Source organism: Pavona decussata, unplaced genomic scaffold (assembly GCF_977016875.1).
Source record: "Pavona decussata unplaced genomic scaffold, jaPavDecu1.1 SCAFFOLD_114, whole genome shotgun sequence".
Classification (NCBI taxonomy): domain Eukaryota; kingdom Metazoa; phylum Cnidaria; class Anthozoa; order Scleractinia; family Agariciidae; genus Pavona; species Pavona decussata.
In genome coordinates, this window is record NW_028145528.1 from 2,580,727 (window position 1) to 2,603,419 (window position 22,693).

Genomic DNA, 22,693 nt, shown 5'->3' on the forward strand with positions numbered 1-22,693 from the left:
TGTGAACAGAAAGATGAAAAAATTCAGCCGTCTTGAACGGGATTTGAGCCCGTCACATCAGCTCTACCAACTGACTTATCAAATCAACTGTACTACGAATGCACAAAATGACCAGCTCCCACCCGTCAAGGTGAAGCGACGGGAGTGGAATATATGAAATACATATATTTGAACCACAGATAAAAGAATGAATAAGTGAATGATGACCATCGCAGCTTGTACGCACGTGGTACCAAGCTAGACGTAAGCTGCCAAGATGTTTCGATGCAGAGGAATCAGCAGGCAACTTGCGCGCGAATTTGACTGAGCTTCAATAAAGCGATTGGAAGTCAACAAAACTGATCATAAGGGAGTCGCAGTCATCGCAGTAGTGACTCTGCTTGGCCTGGGCTTGAAACTTAGAGGACTGAATATCACTAGGCAGTTGCTTCAGTTTAAATTAAACTTGCTCCTACTTCCCCTAGGTTTTATGTTTATTTGACCAGTGTCCCTCCTTACATATAATAAATTGATTGACTGACTGACTGACTGACTGACTGACTGACTGACTGACTGACTGACTGACTGACTGACTGACTGACTGACTGACTGACTAACTGACTGACTGACTCTTAGATCTTGAAATATCTTTTTTCAAAAAAACCTTGCCTAGCTGCAGGACTAGCCGACAGGCATCTTAAACTTGGCATTGGCGTTTTCCAAATATAGCTAGAAATATGAGTAATAAAATAAACTGTAATTATTTCAGTAAGAATACGGCGAAGTGTCAATAAAACCTATGGCCGCCAAATGTGTCAAAATCACAGCCTGGTTTCCAAGTGATTGCAGACGGTCGCAAGAGCTTTGTTTCCATTTAATCACAAGCGAACAAAGAAACTAGTCTACTCTCCCGACATTCCATCAGCTCTGGACAGTGGAATTGGCCGAATATGTATCCAAACTGTTACAGGAGATAGAACACGGTTCTACCTTCTGCAATCGTTTCCGGGAATTGTCTACTATCACGACTCAAAGAATCCATATCGCATCGCAGAGTTTTTGACGATTTTGCGATTGTCTGCAAACGTCTGTGGAAACAAGGCTTAAGATTGCTTTTCCAAGTCAAAAGCCTTGTGTCATTCTTATCAGAATTATCCAGACCGGTACGCTTTTTGGAATAAGGGGAACTTGTGCAAGAGGGGAAGAAATTGAAACAGGGTCACTTATTAAAATACGCACTTTGGTAGAGGGGTCCTTGTTGGAAAGCCGGTCACATGGTCCTCAATTAAATCAATACATTATTTCAATAAAATAAGACTGTTTCATTAACCACATTGCAGTCAGCTATAACTGAATTAAAAGGTCACATACATGTTTCTAAGATTACATAATAACAGCTACAACCACGTAATAATATAAAATAAATTATGCCCCTTAACAACGACCTAATATTACATTTTAATGTAATTTAAAAATTCCTAATATTTAAAAACTTAATCACATTTACAAAATTAGCATCCTAGCTAGTGGCGAAGAGTAACAAAAGAAACTGATCGCTTTGTGCGACAAAAGCTCTTGTCTCCTTAGGTTGTAGGCCTAAATTTTTTTTAAATTCAAAACTATACACTCGCTCCCGCTGTGCACCGAAGCCTACGCCGCCAACTAGATTTGTTGCTTCTTTTCACGACGAAATATTTTTATGCATGTAAAATGACTGAGTCACACCCTAGCTTTTTGGAGTTTTTAACTGACCTAAAATTAGTTTTAACTTACCTCTACGTTTTTTTTTTTTTTTTCATTTATTTATTATTTATCAATCTTTTGGCTTCTTTTCTCTATTAAATGTATGTGTAATATTGTAAGCACTGTAAATATTATTAGTGAAGTGAGATATAGTAAGATATTGTAAGTACCGTGAGCAGTGTAAGTATTATTAGTATTGTAAGTATAGCGTGATTGTATACAGTTAGTATAGTAAGTATTGTAACTTTGTAAGTATTGTAAGCAGTGCGTAGTATTGTAAATATTGTATTGTGTGTCTAAGGCTAATAAAAATCTTAAAAGGATAAAAAAAAGGGTTGTAGGCCTGTGCACCACACCCGGCCGAAGGCTGTAGTTATATACTCGATTACTTACGAGTCTAGGTACAAGGAAATTAATTGAGTGTTCATTTTGAAAGAGATAAATTTGTTGTATAGCTGAGCTCTCCTGTCTGCAAGAGTACTTAGCTGGGAAAGACTTAGAGCATCGTCATAATTGATGGAAGAATAAATGATCCGTAGAGACCTTTCTTGAATGGATCCCATATACTGAAATGTGTCTAGCCTGACAACAAACACCAGTCAGTAAACCGTAAGACAGTTTTCAGTTCATTATGATTTGCATCAATACTTATAAGTGGCCCGAAGTTTACTTTTTATCCATTCCGCTGCTGTAATTGGTGGATATTTGTCTGTGCCGTCCATACAGGTGATAAGAGCATCGTTATCTGGGTCAGCAAAGAACACCAAAGAGCGGCGAGGAACACGACGCTTCACTTCAACTTCGGGTATCACGACACGGTGTACCTAAAATAATACAACATAGTAGTAAGGCTGTGACACAGATTTGCTGTGGAGATTGCGCTAAAGCTCCTGTTGACGACATGAGCATTTTTTTCCTTGGAAAGGTGTCACAACAACACAGCCACAGTATACTCTCGTTGTGAAACTGAAAATTCAAGCAACCGAACTGGCACAACTCTTACTGGATTGTTTCAGCCACGACAAACCCCGAGCAAGATCGGCGTCACATTTGATTTGGCTGCCAATGTACGTGTGCATATATGTCCAATGGTTTTACAACTGATGAGTAAGATTGGACATTGGCAGCCATGCTCAGACAATTCATGATTTCACCCTACACACCACAATGCCAGGGAGAAGGTAAATTAGTATGCTTCTGATCGTCTTGCCAAACAGTGACGAGGGTTCTTTAACGTTCAATTCCTACTAATCAAGTATGAGACATGAGATGATTTCCACTTAGACAAAATTTCCGGTTGAATCGATTGAAATGCAAAGGCCATAGGCGTATTTACTGGACATTTTCCGGAAAAAACGAACACTCGGTTGCAACGGAAATTACCGTTCAATTTGCGCACAATTTCGAGTTTGAAGTTATTGTCTTCTTGTGCCATCAAATACATTTCTTTGATCTGCCAATGACATTGCAAGTTTGGAACTGAAAACGAGGCTATTGCCCTTCATGGAAAACAGCCTTTCCATTGGAAACGGAAGGTTTCGGACAATAGAACCGAAATTTTTGGCTACATGGAAAGCGCGCGAGGTCATTCTGCCAATGATGTAGTCACCTGAACTGAGATAAGCTGGTATTGGGCAAACCAGTACGATCTTGCTCATCCACTGTTACAACAACAACAACAACAACAACAATTTATTTGTAGCCAAAAAAGAAGACTGGAAATTACAATTAATTCATTTTGTTTTGAATAAGAAGGTAGCTAGCAGGGCACCCGAAATAACTATGACGAGCTAAACTAGGCGGGTGACCCTTAAAGGTTTACATTTAATTTGTTTGTTTCACATTCCACAAAAAAGGACACATATTGATCACAAAGTAGTACTTTAGACCTCAAATAATCGCACAGTGGATAAATTGATATGTTAACGATTATCCACTTAATTTTCAAACTATTCAGTTGTAGAAAAAGCCTTTAGTTAGTCTGAAACACCAATGCTGTTTTACCCCCAAGTAAAATAGGTACCTCCCTAAAACACACTGCATATTTGTGGCTTGCCATCCTTCGTCATATTCTTATTTTATCTCCATTTCAATGTGCCTTTTTAAAGAAAGATCAAAGTTTATCATACACACGTACCGTGGACTTAAGTTTGTCTGCTGTCCACATCTGCATCAAGTCTGCAATATTCACCAGTAATGTTCCTTTCATAGGCGTGGCAGGTACAAACTGTCCATCAAGATTGGTAACCTAGTAACGGAGGCAAACGTGTCCTAGTCACTAATATAAAGTAAAATGTATTTTCTCAAATCAATGTCCCGGCCATACATTTGACAACTGATTAGGTTCGATGTGTTAACCCAAAAATTAGACAGAAATTGTAATATACTAAGTAGATGATTGGTCTGATTACAGTCAATTCACGTCACGTGTGACCAGTATTTCTGAGAATGAAGTGAACATTCGAATTTCTCTTTGTAATGTCCGACATGTGAATGGAATGTTGAACATTTCTCTGGAAATCCTTCCGAAAAAGACGCATTATCAGAAAATAAAGATTCAAAATACTTGGGAAACAATTATTATTCTTGAAATACTTAATGCTGTAATGTAAAGAAAAATTCATAGCTTTATACCGTCAATAAACTAGGGAAATTTCTACGGGAACTCTGAAATCTCGTTGGCGATGTTTAAAACTGACATGTAAATTTCAAAACTCCGCGTGACGTGGATTCACTGTAAATGTTTCATCCACATGATTGCTATGCCCCCACTTGAGCTCTAGAAGGCAAGGGAAACATGCAGAGGGAGGCTAAAGGAGACGTAGAGGTAAACAGCGGAAAACTATTCGAGCTACAGGAGCTGGTTTTTTTTAGATCTTGGCCTGGGGAATCCACTGCTGCATAGGATGGAGATTGCAATGGAGGAAGCTAATTTCCTACCAAATTCCCAACACGGGGAGAAGGAATTGACGACGATGCACATAAAAGGGAAGAAGCGTTTGGTCAAAAACTTTCAACGTGATAAAGTGGAACATTTGCCCTTGAGTTTACTTCAACTCAGCTCTCATTGGGAACAGACTTATGTACCTTTACGTATTTTGCAGAAACTTAAATCTAAGGAATTAACCTGTTCTTTTCTTAAAAACTATATCAGAGAAACAACGCATAAATTCATTTCATATCTGTTTAAAATGAAAAGAAAAGATTCAACCAAGCAAATGGGCCTTTCTGATTCCACTTGAACAAAGTTATAAAAGTAATCGGCAATTTGTTCATTTTAAGCCTTCAGATAAAAAAAAAATACATAACTGCTTTTCTTGGATGACAACCATGCAATCTATAGTTGCTAAACTAAAACAAATTTGGAGCAATAAATGGATTTTAGATAGAAAATTACTAACAGTAACGATGGTTTTGGGCCAAAATTGCAAACCTTTCATCAATTCAACAATATGATACTGGCATATAGCTATAGTCTCATGTTCTGTTCCGTACATTTCTTTCGGACAGGTCTTAGCATAACGACTGGGTATTTCAACACAGGTGCTAACTCATCCGTAACAACCTATGCATCATTCATTGGTCTTTCCAGCCAACAGAGAGTATCAAAACTGGACCTTTCCATAATCGAATCCCAGTTACCATTAAGGGAATGCATGCATGTCTTGTCCACGCACAAAGCTTTCGCACGGTGAAATGGATGCTAACCTCCAATCCACCGACATCATCTTGAATCAACAATGTGATTCCACCATAATCGGTATGCTCTCCACAGCGAATCTGACCAGGCTTGACTTTACCGATGTCTTGTATCAGTGGATAGTAATTATATCGCAACTGGGCACCACCCAATGACGAACCCATCTTTTGATAAGCATATGCAAATGCATCAGGTTTCTGGTAAAGAAATAATATTAATCAAGATCCAATAAAGTCATATCCACCGTGTTTTAATTTGCTTGTATTCATTAAAAATCAAATAGAACATGCATTAATTCTTCCAGTACAGTCATAGAAATTGAAGAGCTGCGATAACCAAAATGTTTCCCTTTTTTGGTAACATCGTTTGTTCAAAATATAATCTAATCCAAGTTTAGCTTTTTCGTCTAACTGGCCACCATAGACCACCAGCATTGTAAACTCCAAATGACCTGAAAAGATACCTGAAGTAGGTTTTTTCATACTTGTCAGGGAAAATATTTGCAGCTTACCATTTGAAGACCAATAGCCATGCAAGACAGAACTCTCAAAGCAACTTCTGTCAAATACTGATAAATTGTCGTCACATTTTTCTGAAAGTCTGGTACATCAGCATTTGGCCAGTTCTGTAAGATTAAACAGTGAAGTACTCATTCATTAATGACCTCAGAGTGTCTTTACTTTTAAGGCAACCCCTTAACAAGCTTAACGATGCACCGTGTCATATAAGTCAAACGTACAACTTGTTTTATTGTCACACATGACGCAGACAATTAATTATCCATTTAGTAACTTTGATCATGTTTTGAGCCTAAGTGGGACAACTTTGTTCTATGTGACACGCTGATAGGAATAAATTTTGATTTGACTAAATCAACCCAAACTTACCTAAGATTGTAAATATTTTCATGCAAGTAATATTGACAAGTCCCAGATAATTATCCATAACCCTCCAATGTTTAAAAAGGTAAAGTCGAGTCTAAGAGGACCACACGGACAGAGCTAAACCTGGTTTGTGTAGCATGAAGCAACTAGGAGTACTGCTACTCCCCACTGGATGAGATGCTCCTAGTCCATTGAGGGGCTAGACCATAAGTATGTCGCCGATGCCCTTTAATACACCCAGATGAAGAGAGACAACATGAAGCAAAGATTCTTTTCTAAGGAAACAACACACTGATGCAGAGACCAACCTACTGTACCCTCGAACTACCAATCCTCCAAAGTGGGTAATTGGAAAATTTTAAGAGGGTGAGGTAATAAAAAACCATGTTTTTAAGGGAACGTATGACACTACATATTAAATAATTTGGAATTTGAGCATTACGCCTGGGGGGAAGGGGTCCAAACCAAATGTGAAATGAGTATGCGGATTAATATTCTGAACCAACACATTTTAGTTTCTTCAATTAATAAAATCAGTTAATACGTTTTTGCCTAATTTAATCCCTAAAGAAAGATATTTTAAATTACAAGAGGCCAGGTGTGACACACCTGCTTTTTTTACCCAAGGTTCTTATCTCCTTCGTTAATGACAACACCTGTCTCTTTGGGGTTTTTATCAATAATGTTTCAAGTCTATTCCTACAGTATTTCTCCAGCTTATTATGTCACATTGTGAAACTCAGTTACTACCCTCTCTTTTAATCACAGATCGGGCCCCATTTCTCTTAGGATTCAGTTCCCCTTTCCCTCTAACCCATGCTTTGACTCCTGTCTGACCAAGCACAAATGGAACATATGAAATGAATCTGTATTGAGTTCCCATTGCTCTGCGTTTTGTGTCGGTAAGTACTCTGCGTAAAATAGGATCAATCTGATTGGTGAAAGATAGGACCGGAAGTAGCTACACACACATGCATGCCAGTGCCACTCTTTGTGACGACTACACTGTAAGACCTACACTGTATGTAAAAAACAACTGACACAGATGCTTCAAACATTTTCAACCCATGACGAAAAAGGTATGTAACATCCCCTGGCAATCCATATCAGAGATGTAAGACTGTACTCCTGACTAAATGATCATAAAATTGTCACTGATGAGAAATGCAATATTTCAGATTCTTTAAATTTATGTAATTTGTTTTCAACTAAGTCTAAAGATGGCAGTAACCAGATTGAAAAGACAACATTTTTTACATATTTTTTTTCTATTTAATATAATGAACTCACAAAGTTTTCATCATCAACAGAACCAACATCGAAGGATTCTTTGAGATCTCCAGGTCTCTCTGGATTAGTGCTGCATGAAACAAACAACAATTTGTAGTTAAATAAGATCATTGTTCATGAAGTTCTTTATTCAACCAAATTAAAACTTGACTCAGAATTTTAAAATCAACATTAAAAGGTACAAAATAAAAATGTACCAATTTAATTGTTGAAAATGACTACTCACTTGATATCACTTTCAAATAAGTAACAGAACAATTTTACAGTTTAAACTCTTAATGTTATCACAATGCCATGAACTTGGGCTGTCCGTAACCGAAGTGGGAAAATTGTAAATTTGAATTGCTATCCTAAGGACGTTTGTCAGTCTCAAAATCTGGTTCAGATTTTAACTGCACTAAATTAAGAGCTTGTAAGTATTTGTAGTATGATCAGAGTTAACAAACACTGCAAACTCATCTCCAGCTAGTGCAATAAATAATAGACTTTCTAAAAGCCCTTTCCAATATTAGTTTCCTCTTTACTCTTTATGTTATGTTAGTTTTGGTTCCCTCGTTCACAACATTACTTGTTCGCTGTCGCGACTTCGTCACTCAAAAGAAGTTGACCTGTGACAAGTCTAGTGCAACGAGAGAATGGTATCTGAGTTTACAATCACAGTGTGGATTCCCCTCTAGTGCACTAAGTAGAGAATGGTATCTGAGCAGGAGTTTACAAGCACATGTGAACAGCTCACCTCTCCCTTTCAACAGCATCCCAGCCATCAGGTGATGTTCCTATTTTCTTTGAGTACTTCTCTTTCACTTCATCACTTAAGTTAAAAAACGTGTCATAGGTTTCAAAAACAGAGTCAATCTGCAGAGTAAAGTAGGCAAGGACTTTAAAAGGTAATAAACTTGGTATGGATAAATGCAGGTACTCAGCTTTTCCTTGTTATAGATGATAATAATTTGCAAAGTATTGTGCACTTTTACTAACCCTTTCACTACAAAGATCTGAAAGCTTATTCTCCTAAGTAATTAATATTCATTATAAAATATAAACATTCTGTACTCTTAAAAGTGGGATATTTCATTCAGATCCACCAAACTTCATCAGCCACAATGCAAATTTGAATGTTAAGAAGGGTTATATATAATGGTCGGGAGCTAAGATGGTGTCATAGATGCTGGCTAATTCGAGCTCATTGTCTCTGTTCAAGGAGGGCTTACATAATTTTATCTCAATTGCCTCCCTTATGCGGCGTTTGAATGTGTTACTTTCCATGGCAAGAGCTTTTTTTTTGCTGAAATTCACTGAATGACCCATGAGCTGGCAATGTTCATGAACAGCTGACGAATTCCTAGAAAGATGTTCCTTTAGTTGAGTTTCTTAATTCTAATAACCGAGAAGTTTCACCCACATAATCTTCATGTCTTCGTTGGCTTTTCCTGAGAGTTTGGTGTCAGAGCAAAACACTATCCCCTTATTAAGTTTTTCGCTAATTCTTATGACCTGTCTGCTTGCCAGTGTATTAAAATTGTAAGGAGAATTTAACATAATGCTGCTCACTTCTGGGAATGAAAGGGTTGGTGGGAAAGGGAGACCATTGCGCAGGGTAACACTTAACCATGTTCACGGTATCCATTCTTTGCCCTTCTGTTATACGCTTACCCTCTATTGAGCGACTAAATCCATCGCCCTATTCTCAATTAATCAATCACTTGGCTACTTCCCCACAGTGACCAATTAAAAGAGATTTGGAAGGATGACTAAGAAGATCAAGGCAATATATAGAACCTTCTGGTCATGAATGCACCTACAAATGTGAAGGGGAGGGGGGGAAGACAAGGCTGTCAACCTCACACTTCTTCAAATATGGAGAATATGACTTCCCCCGCCAGCAATAACAAAGCGCCTCGCAGAGGCATCGCATCAAGGCCAAATTCACGGGTTCAGTGGGAAGGGGGGAGGGGGGGGGGGGGAACGTACCTAAACAGTAACAGAAACAACGCTATCCATTTCAGATTTTCTTCTCGGAAAGTAGAGTCTATGACAAAGAGAAAACTTACTCAATTATCCGGGAGATTACAGAGTGACATAAATATGCAGACCAGAAGATACGGCTCAAAATCTGGAGATTACAGACATAAATCAGGAGACTGGGAGATACAGTTCAAAATCTGGAGACTCCCGGATTTCCGCGAGAGTTGACAGCCCTGGGAGGAGGACTTTCTGGAAAGGTATGTTATTTTTTCCCCAACCACCAGGGATATAAGATTTTTTCCCAACCTTGAAAAGCTTTTTTGGGGTTCCTTTGCAATACAGGATTCTTTTCCCTTATATTTTGGTTTTGCACGATTTTTTTCCTGTTTATACGGACTCCCCCCGCCCCCTTCACATTTCTAATGGTGCATTTCTAGATCTAACGTCCAGCTAATTACAGTGTATCATTCCCACAGTCTGGGGGGATGACATCGCACAGAGTTGGTGTGAACACACAACTTGCACAGGGGTCGGGCTATTCAAAGGGCACACTATCATAAAAAAAAAACGAGACAATTCATACTTACTAGCTGCGCTAGCCCATTCCTTCACTCCAAATCAGCTGTCCACCCAGCCCTAGCTTCGCGAGGTTTTACGAGTCAAGAAAGCTCCTTTCTAGTAATTAATTACCGGTAAGCTATTTAATTGTCCTCTGCAATGAGAATCATTTGAATAGTTTCCTAAATTCACTCACCTTATGAGGGTTAAGCTTTAAGGATGCAATCGCAAAGGCTTTTTGAATAATTTTCAACGAAAAGTAGTGCTTACCATTTCTTGTGGAATTCCGTGGTTCTTTAGATAAACAAATCCACTCGTACTGAAAGCATGGTACACTTGATCAGCAAGAATCTTGATATCTTCACTGTTTTCACTCAAAGGATCCTTGTTTCTAAGACTCATCGCACTGAAATCCACAACCGGTATACCGGAAATCTTGCTCGCCAACGCCGCCATCTTGAAAAAACATTAGCCTTACGTTCCAGGTCGCTCGCGGACACACACACCGGGACCTTGAAAACAATGAATTTGGCTCACACGTCACGCACTTCTCACCGCGCCCGAGGAGACGAAGATGACGACGACGACGATGTGACGAGCCAAGGAACTTCTGCGGAGCGGAGCAGCGGTGTAGCGGAGTGTGATGTAACCAGCGCACGTCATCAGTCTCTGGCTGGTCCACAAAGTTTTCCAAGCTGTCTTGGCGAGTAGCGGACAAACAGAGACAAATTTTCGAAGGAAAGCAAAATTGTCCGATGAAAAATTTGACAAACACCCTTTATTACTTTATGACTTCAAGCTGGTTAAAAAAGCTAAAACTTTGTTGTGATGTGAAAAAGAAGGAAATATTTGTCGAAATTGGTCGCCGACAGAAATCCGGTAGTGGCGAGTAATCGATCACAAATCGCAGTGAAGCGACTGACACTGTAATATTTCAGGAAAGATAAACAGTAAAGGACCGCAAACGAAAATGCTGCAAGTATACGCAGGATCTGTAAAAGATCTAATCAGCCCAAAACAAACTCCGAAGTAGCTCAAATAACTGCAAGGCTGATCTGACTGCGTCGAAAACTTTTGGAGTGTGTGTGTGTGTGGGTGTGGGGGAAGGGGTGGGGGTTTAAAGCGAACGTGTTAACGTGAGCCGAAAAGGGGGTCCGGAGGCATGCTCCACCAGAAAAAAATTAAGCAAAAGTCTTCTGAAACGGCTAGAAATGCATCTGAAACTGTCAATACTGATGCCAATTTTTAGTTGTATTGGCTAATGATATGTTTTCTTTTGTTTTGAAACTGAACCAGTCTGGCCCTTACAACTGACCAACACAACGTACAACAGTGCCGATTAAGAAAAATCTCTTTAAGGAATGAAAGAAGTACTCGGTCTTATAGAACTTTATACTTCACCTTACAGTAAATGATAATCAATCAAACATTGTTTCAGCCAGGTTAAAGGGAGGTCTTTCCCATCAGTCGCATTTCTTTCTCCGCCGTCCGTCGCCATGTGATCTTCTTTCGCTTTCCCTCTGGAGCCCAGTGCAAGGCAGTTTTCGCGACCTTCCCCGATAAGATTGCCACCTTGATGTAGTGGGGAGGCTTGTCTGCCCCAAGAAGCCTGAGAGCTATACTGGCTGGACCTTTTAAGGTCCTGGTAGGGCCACACTTGCCAGGCAGGTCGAAGGTTAGGGGCCGGACAAACAGCAATCTTCCGGTCGTCTTCCAGGTTAGGGGTTTTGTACAGGGCCAACAACCCTTTCATTTGAAAAACTAAATAATACGGAAACAGCATTGTAACACTCGACATCTGCACAGGACGGGCTTCCGGTATCCACGCCCAAGACAAGATAGATATGAAACAATAACCTATACTAAAAACAATCGACTAATTTCCGAAAATTCGGTTCATTTCGGTTTGAATGCGTTTCAAACAAGGTACACGTTAAGAATGCGTTTTCAAAGCGTTTTGAACGAGGTTTCAAATGCAATTTAAACAGGTTTCAAACGCGTTTTAAACGCAATTCAAACACGTTTCGAACGCATTTTCAACGCGATTCAAACGCGTTTCAAACGCGTTTCAAACGCGAATAAAACACGTTTCAAAAGCGTTTTACATACATACATACATACATACATACATACATACATACATACATACATACATACATACATACATACATACATACATAAACTTTATTTAGACACGGTAAAAACATCAGTTACAAGATAAAAATTTAAAATTAAAACTTATTTACATGTTTGCCGTGTGGGAGTACGAGGAGGACAATTGGCGATCTATCTCATTTCTAAAATTAGTAAAATATCTGATGGCTCTGACGTTAGATGGAAGGCTGTTCCACAAATGTGTCGCAATGTAGCAGAAACTACGTTTCAAAAAATCGGTACGAGTCTTAAGCAGAGCCAATTTACTATCACTATTCCTAAGTCCATAGTCCGTGCTGAAGAGCTTAAATAGGCCTTTCAGGTACTCCGGAGACTGATCATTTAAAGTTTTAAACATCAATTTCAATTTTTGCTTTTTCCTTCTGGTACAGAGATTGTCCCATCCCAGCTTACCGCAGAGGGCGGTAGCGCTAGAATAGTAATCAGACATTGTTATGACCCGAATGGCGCGATTTTGCAGATTTTGTAGTTTTTGTAATTTGTCAGCTAACTCGTTGCTGAGTCCGTCCCACACAGGACAGCAATAATCAAAATATGGTTCAATAAGGGCTCTATATAGTAATATTGCTGTATCTTCGCAAATGAACGGCCTCAACCTTTTAAGTGCACCAATGCCAGAGGAGATAATCTTGGCAGTCTCATTAACATGTTTGGACCTCGAAAGATTTTGATCGATGTAAACTCCTAAGGATTTTGGTGTGGGGCACTCTATCAATTTCGTGACCTTCAATTTGAACAGTAAGTGAATGGCCAATTGCAGTAGCAAGTCTCTGCCGTGAGCCTATTAACATCAATTCAGTTTTGGCAATATTCAGGCTGAGCTTATTTACATTGAGCCATTCATGAAGGTTAGCTAGTTCAGTGTTTAGTACTGATTCAAGCTCTGGTAAGCTGCTGGCGGCAATGCTTATACTTGTATCGTCGGCGTACATTTGTGGTAACGACTTACTTAGACAGTTCGGCAAGTCGTTAATATAGATCAGGAAAAGAAGGGGACCAATGAGGCTTCCCTGTGGGACACCACAGGTAACAGCACGTGCACCAGACAGCGCTCTTACACGCGATTCAAACACATTTTGAACGCGTTTAAAACGCGAAACGCATTTTGATCGCATTTTAATCGCTCCAAAAATACGCCTGCATTGCAGGCTAGTTAGGTTGTGTTGTGCTGGGTTGCATTATATACAATACAATACAATATTTATTTTGCCATATACACAACATTTACAGATGGAAAAAAAAATTAAGAAAATTGATGAAAGAAACTAAATGGCGAGAAAACCTGAAAGAAACCACGAGGCTTATAACAAGTCAGGTTTCCTCACTTAAAATAACTAATCTTATATTAGAATTGTATATTTTCATTTGCCTAAATTGAAACCCTGTTTCAAGTCAAGAGTTTATATATCACTCGGGGGTTTTAACATTTGAAGTAGATGTGAGAGCCTAACCAATGTAGGTGAACATAATGTATTGGCCGGATTTTCATAAGCGTTTACATGAAAATCAAGACAAAGTAATTCTTTGAGCCACTTGATTGACTGAGATGGGATACACATAATTACTGAGCATAACTGCCTTCTAACGAAGCCACTGCTATGACATAGATGAACACGGGCTACGACGGGCCAAACGCAAATGCATAATGCACTCACAAGAAAATGGAAAAATCTTAAATCTCTTGCTATTGCATTTGTTTGCATTGGAAACGCAAAGGCAATAAGCAGCATAAAGGGTCTCAATGGGGTTACCCGCCAGCCGTTAAACAGCCTAAAATTTAACCGCCAACCGTCAAAAAAGGGCAATTTTTATCATCGACCCTCCAAAAAGCAGGTATTTCAAACATCACTATTTCAGCTGCTCATCCCGGACTTCTGGCTCTCAAAGAATCGTTTCAACTGGTAAGCCATGTTCCCAAATATACTCACTTTATTGTCTTTTCCACTTACTTTGCGTCTAAACTGAATTTTCCCCCAAGTGTCAAAATAGGTAAAATTTAACCGTCAAAGCTACCCCACCATCGCGACCCTCAGCATAGCCACCCTTCCATTTACGCTTGAACCTTCGTTTGCGACCATCTCACCCCAACTGTGGAACTCCCTGCCACTGGAAATAAGATCTTGTGACGACTTGAATGTTTTTAAGAAAATAGTTAAGACTCACCTTTTTTGGGAAAGTCTTTCTATAGAATTAAATACCGCATTTAGACATTTTGTACATTAGAAATATTAGACCTAAATATGTAAATGTAATTTTCTTTTTTATTCAGTATTGTATGGTGAAATGAAATTTATTTGCAGTAATTGTAAAGTGCGATTGGACATCGCTGGAAATCGCGCTATATAAATAAAGCATTATTATTATATTATCTTCTGAGTCCCAAGGACGGGAACGGGATTTATTTTTATTGCGTCAAATTGACAATTTCGTCCATGAAATCTTCATCCTGTCCCAAGTATCCCTCCTCCCCGGATCTTCGAGGGTGGTTTGAGTCTCACGTGTAATTCAGGTTTCATAGGTCCTTCGGACTTCCCTAATCAGTATTCATATGTCGCATTCAGTCTCTGCCAGAGGTAATCATACGCCGTCATCGGAGGGTACTTTTCAGACCCATCAAGGCACTTTACTAAGGTATCGTCATCTGGGTGGACAAAAAACGCCAAGGAACGTCTAGGAACACGCCTGTGACACTCCTCTGCTGGAATAGAAACGCGGTGTCGCTAAAAATAAAAGAACAATGACACATTGACGCAAGTCTTTGCTTTGTTACCAAAACGCTTATGCATCAGTCGGGGCCAGCAATGTCCCTCTGGGTGGGGGTGGGGGGGGGGAGGCATTAGTGGGGTATTTTTTTCTCATTTTCTGTCAGGGGGTCGGGCATTGGTCCACTCCGGGGCATTGGTCGGCCTCGTGATTTTCACGTTGTAGCACTCTCAGTTCCGTTCATTAGCAAAGACTTATTTCGATATTTCCGTAGCAGGCGACAGCGAGAGAATTCCCTTACATTCTTGTGTAATATCGATAATATTACACTAGTAATGTTGTTTCTAGCCTTATATTCTCCTATGAGAATGAGCTGATAAAACACTTGAATGCACAGGCGTCGAGAACAGCGTGACTGTTTTCATTTGGTAGGGGACTGACGGTAGGGGGACATTCTTGTCTCCAGAGCCGCGTTCCTTTTGTCTAGCGCCACGCAAGGCTGGCCAAAAGGAACGCAGCTCTGGAGACAAGAATGGTAGGGGACTGTGTCAGCTATTCTTTGCAACAGAAACAATGCCTACTTATAGATGGTCTCTGCGCATAGCATACTAGTGTATAGCATACTAGTGTATAGCATACTAGTGCACTGAAACCATCTAGCTAAGTGGCCTGTTGTGGGAGTTCAGATACTGTGAGCCACAGAACTGAAGAAAATCGCTATGCCAGCAAATAATCGTTTTCTGCTGTTCCGTTCATTATTCCTACACAACTCGATTTTCTTCGCGCCGCCCTCCACCCTCTGAACGCCTGGAACAGGCTAATTTGTAAAGGCGGAGAATTAAATACGGCAGTATTTTCTTGCAACTTGTCGTGCAACAGATGTTGCATTGTACGTTGCGATTGTTTGTTGGCTGTATTACCACCTCCGTGCGCAACAAATTTTCATATTGCAGAAAGAAGACGCTGCTTCTATTTTTTTCCAACACGAAAATTTGTTGCGCGCGCAGGTGGTCATACGGGCAACAAAGAATCGCAACCTGCACCGCAATGTACAGAATTGAAATGGCTGGCACCTTGAAAAAATTTAAAAACGTTTTCAAATCCTTCTGTTGTGCCATGCAAAAAAAAAAAAAAAAAAAAATTGAAGAATAACGACACTCGTTCTTTCTTCGTTTGGAATTCACTACAAATCTTTCTCGTGTGAGCATTTTGCTCACCAGGAAGAGTGGGTACGTAATCACAATACATTTTGTGATGATTTTGACCAAACAACATTAAAATCCCCGATCGTGAAGCATCATTCTGTTCTGAAAAAACTATAGACTAACCTTACATAGGTCTCAAATTATGGCCTCAAATTTATTTTCTTTTTGATGTCTTCGTCCATGTTTATACTTTCTATTTTTGATCATTATTGTATTGTAATCATTATTCTCTGGACAAGTCTTAAACCACACTCTAAATGAATGGAATCCTACCGTTGATTTCAGCTCGTCACCAGTCCATCTCTGCATGAGGTCCGCCACATTTACGACGATTGACCCAGGGAGGGGAGGGGCAGATACGTATTCTGTACACCCGAGTGGTAAAACCTGTAGGAGGAAATGAATTTCAGCCCCTGCTTAGCTAGCTGTTAACCGATAGACTCCCAGTTTCTTGAAAACAAACTGGTCAGGAACACTCTTGACTTTTGAAAACCACAACACAAGAGTCTCTTGTTTTTAATATAAGAGGAGAAAGGTTAAAAGGAAGGCTCGCAACAATTTTTACTGATCTGGCAGTGGATCGCTTGAAATCTTGTTACACCACCTTTTCAACCAATGATCAAAGTTTATGTTTTCAAGCAACAGTTGTTCTCATAGCATGATGCACGGGCCCTTCATTTTAAATGTCTATTATCTCGATATGGAACACGAAGGAAATCGAAGCTTGCCTTCTATGCGAATTTTGATTTCCAAACATCCAATCCTAGGTCAGAAAAATTCGTTGCGAGTCTCCGCCGTATGAAGTACCTCCAATCCAGGCATATCATCCTGAAAAAGCAGCGTGATTGATCCATAATCAGTATGTTCTCCACAGCGGATCTGTCCTGGTTTAATATCACTGTCTTCAGTAATGCTGGGGTAGTTCAACAATCGTAACGTTGTACAGTTCTTTGTGCTCTCCATAGCCTTGTGAGTGCTTTTGAATATTTCTGGATCCTACATCAAATAAAAAAAGGCGTGATGTATGTTTTATGTGTAGCATACTGGATCATGTTCTGGCATCTGCTGCGCTACGACGAGAAATTAAATTTGTTCCACATTGTCTCCTTAGATCAACCCCAATATAGAGTAAGGCACCGACAAACTAACAAAAGTCTGGGCTAACCGCTTGCAAGGGACATAGTCACCTGCAGCTTATTCAGACCTGTTTAGAGAATAGAGTGTTACTGTCCAGGTACTATTGGCGCTTATAATAAGCCATTTCCGAGTTACTTTGAACCTCATTACAAAAGCGAAGTTAAGTGCAAAGTTTTTCATTTGAAAATAACTTTTGTTTGCTGGCCAGTCTCTCTCTTTTGCTAAATTTTTGAATTTTTGAATAAACTTGAAACTGGACTTGTTTGCATATAAATGAAAACTAATTTTCACAACAAAAGCTGTGCACTTAGCCTTGCTTTTATAATGAGGTTCAAAGCAACTCGGAAATGGCCTATTCACTACGAAATTTCCCCAAGTCTGATTGATTTAAAATGATGACAGGTAGTGATCTGCGGAATAGGCACTATTAGCTATCACTATCAGACTAAATTTCCCGTATGGATAGCACTCGTCCATTAAAAACCTCCCATTTATTATTTCAATTCATTGATTAACAGGTTGCCTCCATCATACGAATGTCTGGTTTTATCAACAGAGTTGATAAGGTAATTTGGCCACCATAAAGAGATTTGGGTGCTGACGTTTCTAGCGTTAGCCCTTCGTCAGAGCAAATCCACAGAAGATTACACTTCTGTGCAGAAAATATTTAATGATGAGCAATAAAAACAATAGAGTGTTTCTGTCGATGGACTCCTGGTCTGATAGTTGGCCTTAAAATTTGATGTTGTTTAAAGGGCATACAAGCCCCCAAGGCTTCCCTTCTCAAGCTAATATTTGTGTTAAGAACAAAAGGATGTTTCAGAGGAAATTTCACACAAAGAAATGCATTAAAGCAAGAAGCGAATGAAAGCTTCCCAGGAGAAGGAACAAAAAACAGGAGAAGGGGAGGGAAGGAAAGAAACCTCCCTTTCCCTTGCTTCAGTTTCGTGGCTCCTTCTCCCCACAAGCTTTTGTTCACTCCTTGTACTTGCACTCACTTGGAAAGGAAACAAAAAAATTGTTATAAAGGCTAGCAAACCACAAAAAAAAAAAAGTTATAACACGTTTATTTAAAAAAAGTGCATCAACCATAACAAATTTCTACCTTTAACTGTAGTCCAAGTGCCATTATGTGTAGAATTCTTAAAGACAGGTCTCCACAAAGCTTAAAAAAAGATGCCATCTCACTCTGAAAACCAGGAACCTTATCATCTGGCCACACCTTTTCAAGTTAAATAAGGTATTGAAAAAAAGTTATGATTTAACTCTATTGGGATCAAAAAAGGGGGAAAGATACATCCTTTAGGTGGCATATTTCCTCTATTAACTTGATACCCTGAACACTTGGCAGGAATGATAAAATCTGTACACAAATCCATAGCAGATTTCCTCAATTAACTACAGTCTAACCCCACTCCACTACTGATGGTCTATCCCCCCCCCCCCCAAGTACTGTATGTAGGCAACACTATGAATCATGTGCCATGCACAAAAGACCAGTTGGAAAGAATGTACAAATTAGTGTATTTAGTATTCAAATAGTAGCTGGGGGGGATTTTTTTAAGGGGGAGATGGAGAATTAATTGAGGGAAGCGATTATTTTTGTCACTAATATATTGCATGCCAAAAACAATGCCATTTCTAACAAACCTATTACACTAGAGAGATTCAAGGAATAAAAGAAAGAGTAAATTACATGAACATTACCGTAGATAAATATGTGACAAAACCTGAGCTTTCGCAAAGCTTGTTGTAATGATCAATCAAAACTTGTTTCCTATCCAAGGCATAAATTTTAAACTTGACAGGGTGAAAGAAGAAAGGAAGAGGTAGAGGGGATTGAGTATTCAAAGGAGGGGAGGGGGTGGCGAGTGATTATCTGGAGGAGGCAATTATTGAAAAAAAATTTCCACAAAAGGGGGTAATTATTCAAGAGGGGCGATTAATCGAGGGGCAGCTATTATTTGAATAAATACGGTAAGCTGGATAATTTTTTGTGTGTGAGGATGACATTGACAGTCTCAGATAAGGATGAGGACAAAGAGGATGTGCAGTTTATAACAATAAATAATATTAGCACCAAGGTGAAGACTAGGATGACAGTAATGGTAATTATTACGAAGAACACTACTACAAGGAGGGCAAGATGATGATGAGGAGGAGGAGGATGAGAAGGAGAAAGAAGATGCAGATGAGAATGATAATGTTATTGCAATGATGAGGATGACGGTGATAAGGACGACGATGTTGACAAGGAGGAGAATGAAGAAAATGATGATGGTGATGATAATGATGATGATGAGGAGGACGAGGAGAAGAAGGAAGAAGATGCAGATGAGAATGATAATTATTATTGTAATGATGAGGACAATGGTGATGACAATGATGATGTTGACAAGGAAGAAGATAATGACAATAAGAATGATGGGGCTGAAGAGGAGTGTAATGATTTTCAAGTCAAAATCCTCTATTTATAGTAAAACTCACCCTTTGGTCATTATGTGGCTCTGTGATATTAAAGGCTTCCTTGTGATCAACTGGTCTGTCTGAACTCACCCTGCCAAACACAAAGCAAAATAACCTGATACAAAATAATTATACCCTTGCTATGAAGAACTCTATGTTAAAGAAAGTGCACATGTTCCTTCTGCCTCTGTACTACACATGTATAGACACTTCAATTGTAATGTTATGGTCCACACCATAGTCTCTGTATGTGCCTGTTTGCCTGCAAGCTGAAGATAAACCAGATTTTCTCAGATTTTTTTATTTATGCACTATTTCAATAGTTTACTAAAAAGGGAAATTACGATACATCACAAAAGTAACTTAAAGACTGCATTAAATTACATAAATCATCAAAGGTAAAATGTGCGCAGTGACCAAAGGAGCTTAGGCTTTCAAGTTCGTCACTGTAACAAACCAGACGGACAAGAGAAACATGTCGAATTGCTGGAAAACAGGACTCCAGGAAAATATTCCAATCGTATTGCTCTCTCAAAGATAACAGTATTATGTTATTTGTCATTATGCAATATCCAGTACACCCACTGTTGCTTTGCTCAAATCTATAATATTAAAATAGTTTTTTTTTCACTCACTTTTCTCTCTCGAAGGCCACCCATCCATGTCCACTTCCACTAGCTGGACGAGCATATTTCTGCTTGACTTCATTATCCAGATGGAAAAAATCATCACACAATTTGAAAATTCTGTCTATCTAAAACAAAAAACCAACAAAAGCAAAACAAGGGAAGAGGAAAATTTAGGAGTCAAGATTATTAACTGTTCTAAGTACTAAATAATTTATACTACTAAAATAAAAATATATTACTTAAATGATAAAAACTATGAAAGTGCAGTGGATGACCACCTAAGGAACACGAGGTATGTGCTCTATCTTTCTTCCTCTTCAACTGTTGTTAAGGGAGAATAACACCTTCAAAAGAAAACTTAGAAATTAAGGCTCTTGAAATTCATTTCCAGGTTCCGACATTGAATCGCGGCGATCTACCGGGACGTTTTGTCACATGATATTTTATCAACTTAATCATGTGACAAAAACGTGTAACACCACTTGACAAAGATTCCATGAGGGAATTGAAAGCTTGTCCTTGTGCTTTTTGTTGATATGAAAATAGTATTTTACTATCAATGACATATATAATCACAAAGTGACTCTTCATCCACTGACTCTTCAGGTGGGAATTATTTTTATCATTTTTTTTATTCCTTTTGGTTTTTGTAGAGGGAGGAAAAAACAGAGACCTTAGGCCAGGGAGAAATGCCCTCAGACCAGGGACAACCACCAACAGGAAACCCAACCCACATACAAAATGTGACATCAGTCAACTCTGGGAATAGGACCTGAACAATACTGATGGGAAGGAGTGGTATCATGACTGCAACTTCCCTGCAGTCCCCAATATTTCAAGTCACAACTCAATATGTCACATGAAAAAAGATGGGGAAAGGGAGAGATGAGAGGAAAAAGAGATTTATGAGATCCATTATTTGTTATTTATGACACAACGTTATATGGCAGGTCTAAATAATTAACTTTGAAGGCAACGTCAATTTTTGTCTAAGATATGGTAACTAATTTAACACCACCATCCCCTGTAGCACTACCACCCCAACCCCCTCTCCTTAATCACCTTCGCCAAAGAGAAGCTCACCTTTTCTTGTGGAATGCCATGATTCTTGAGATAAACGAACCCAACTGTGCTGAATGCTTGGTGGATTTTCTCTGTCAGCTCTTGCAGGCTTAATTTCGAAAAGCAATCTTCGGCTGCTTTCTCTAGGCTCACTTGGCTAAAATCGACCACCGGTACCAACGACTCCATTACATTGCATGCGGTCAGTTGGGCATGTAAGCGTCATGGAATGACCCATTCCTTTGCAGCATGAAAACGTCTCCTATTTCCTAGATGCACTCCTGACGGGAGGGGTCGGCTGTACACAGGCTATGAAAAGCATGGAACGCCTGATGAATTTTGAATTCGTTGGTTCTTCCACAAAAAAAGCGGCAGAGGTATAGGTATGAATCTTTAAAAAGAACTGATTAAGAAATACTCAAAATTCTGAGCTGAGATTCTCATGAAATGTTTTTAAGTCTAAATGATTTGCACATTTCGATTGCTCATATCCATCAACTTGTAAAATGTATAAGCAATACCAGAAGATGCATGGACTGTCTTTCTAGATCTCCTATCCATCCGTTATTTGGTTGATGCAAAGTTCATCTGCTTCATTAATAGGGTCACCAGACGTTTGTCCAAACACCCAGGGGGGGTACTCGGGTATATTAGTTACGGGGAGGTGCGAATGAGGCCAAATTTTGAAACCCAAAACAAGTCCCGTCACGCTAAGGAAAACCCAAAAAAAGTCCAGCAGCCAAAAACGTAACCCAAAAAAAGTCCAAATTTTTTAAGCATCAAAAACAATAAAAGTACAAAACACCAAGAGAATGTGAGATAGTTCATGTGTCTGACTTTATTCATTCCTCGTGCATCTGTCACAAAACTTTAAGCAGACTGCAGTCATTTTTCAAAGTCGAGCGCAATATACGTTTGTTCAGGAAAACCAAAAACGGGAACATCTTGTCTCTTTTGATATCACAAAATCAAGAATGGTAGGGCACGATTTTCATCAATCCCAAAAAAAGTCCTCGCCAAAATCTTAAGGGCAAAAAAAGTCTACCAGAAAATTTCAAACCCAAAAAAAGTCCCAAGCCGAGAATTTCAAACCCAAAAAAGGTCTTCGCATGTCCCCGTCACTAATATACCCGAGTACCCCTGGGTCCAAACAATGAAACAGTTGAGCTTTATACAAGCCAATTTTGCAAACGGAGC

The 22,693-nt window shown here is 39.3% G+C and overlaps 3 protein-coding genes across 5 annotated transcripts in view; 1 reads left to right on the top strand and 2 right to left on the bottom strand.

Moving 5' to 3' along the window:
* Positions 1-22,693, top strand: part of LOC146470186 (adenosine receptor A2b-like) — a 117,170-nt gene that overhangs the window by 20,191 nt on the left and 74,286 nt on the right. The gene's annotated exons all lie outside the window — the stretch shown is intronic.
* Positions 1,760-10,609, bottom strand: LOC146470188 (uncharacterized). Its single transcript, XM_085122228.1, has 7 exons — positions 10,390-10,609; positions 8,333-8,451; positions 7,597-7,666; positions 5,934-6,047; positions 5,431-5,619; positions 3,860-3,970; positions 1,760-2,546 (listed from the first exon to the last, which is right to left on the bottom strand). Exons 1-7 carry the CDS (start codon positions 10,573-10,575, stop codon positions 2,364-2,366), a joined length of 972 nt encoding a protein of 323 aa, XP_084978354.1. The 5' UTR covers positions 10,576-10,609; the 3' UTR covers positions 1,760-2,363.
* Positions 13,434-21,862, bottom strand: LOC146470189 (uncharacterized). 2 transcript variants are annotated; one of them, XM_085122305.1, is made up of 7 exons: positions 21,518-21,862; positions 20,441-20,559; positions 19,827-19,896; positions 18,445-18,561; positions 17,010-17,198; positions 16,476-16,589; positions 13,434-14,989 (listed from the first exon to the last, which is right to left on the bottom strand). In XM_085122305.1, the coding sequence occupies exons 1-7, from the start codon at positions 21,683-21,685 to the stop codon at positions 14,921-14,923; spliced, it is 846 nt and encodes a 281-aa protein (XP_084978431.1). In that variant the 5' UTR covers positions 21,686-21,862; the 3' UTR covers positions 13,434-14,920. The 2 variants fall into 2 exon arrangements, with proteins under 2 accessions (XP_084978431.1, XP_084978430.1); XM_085122304.1 differs by having other exon boundaries at positions 13,436-15,014; positions 21,518-21,858.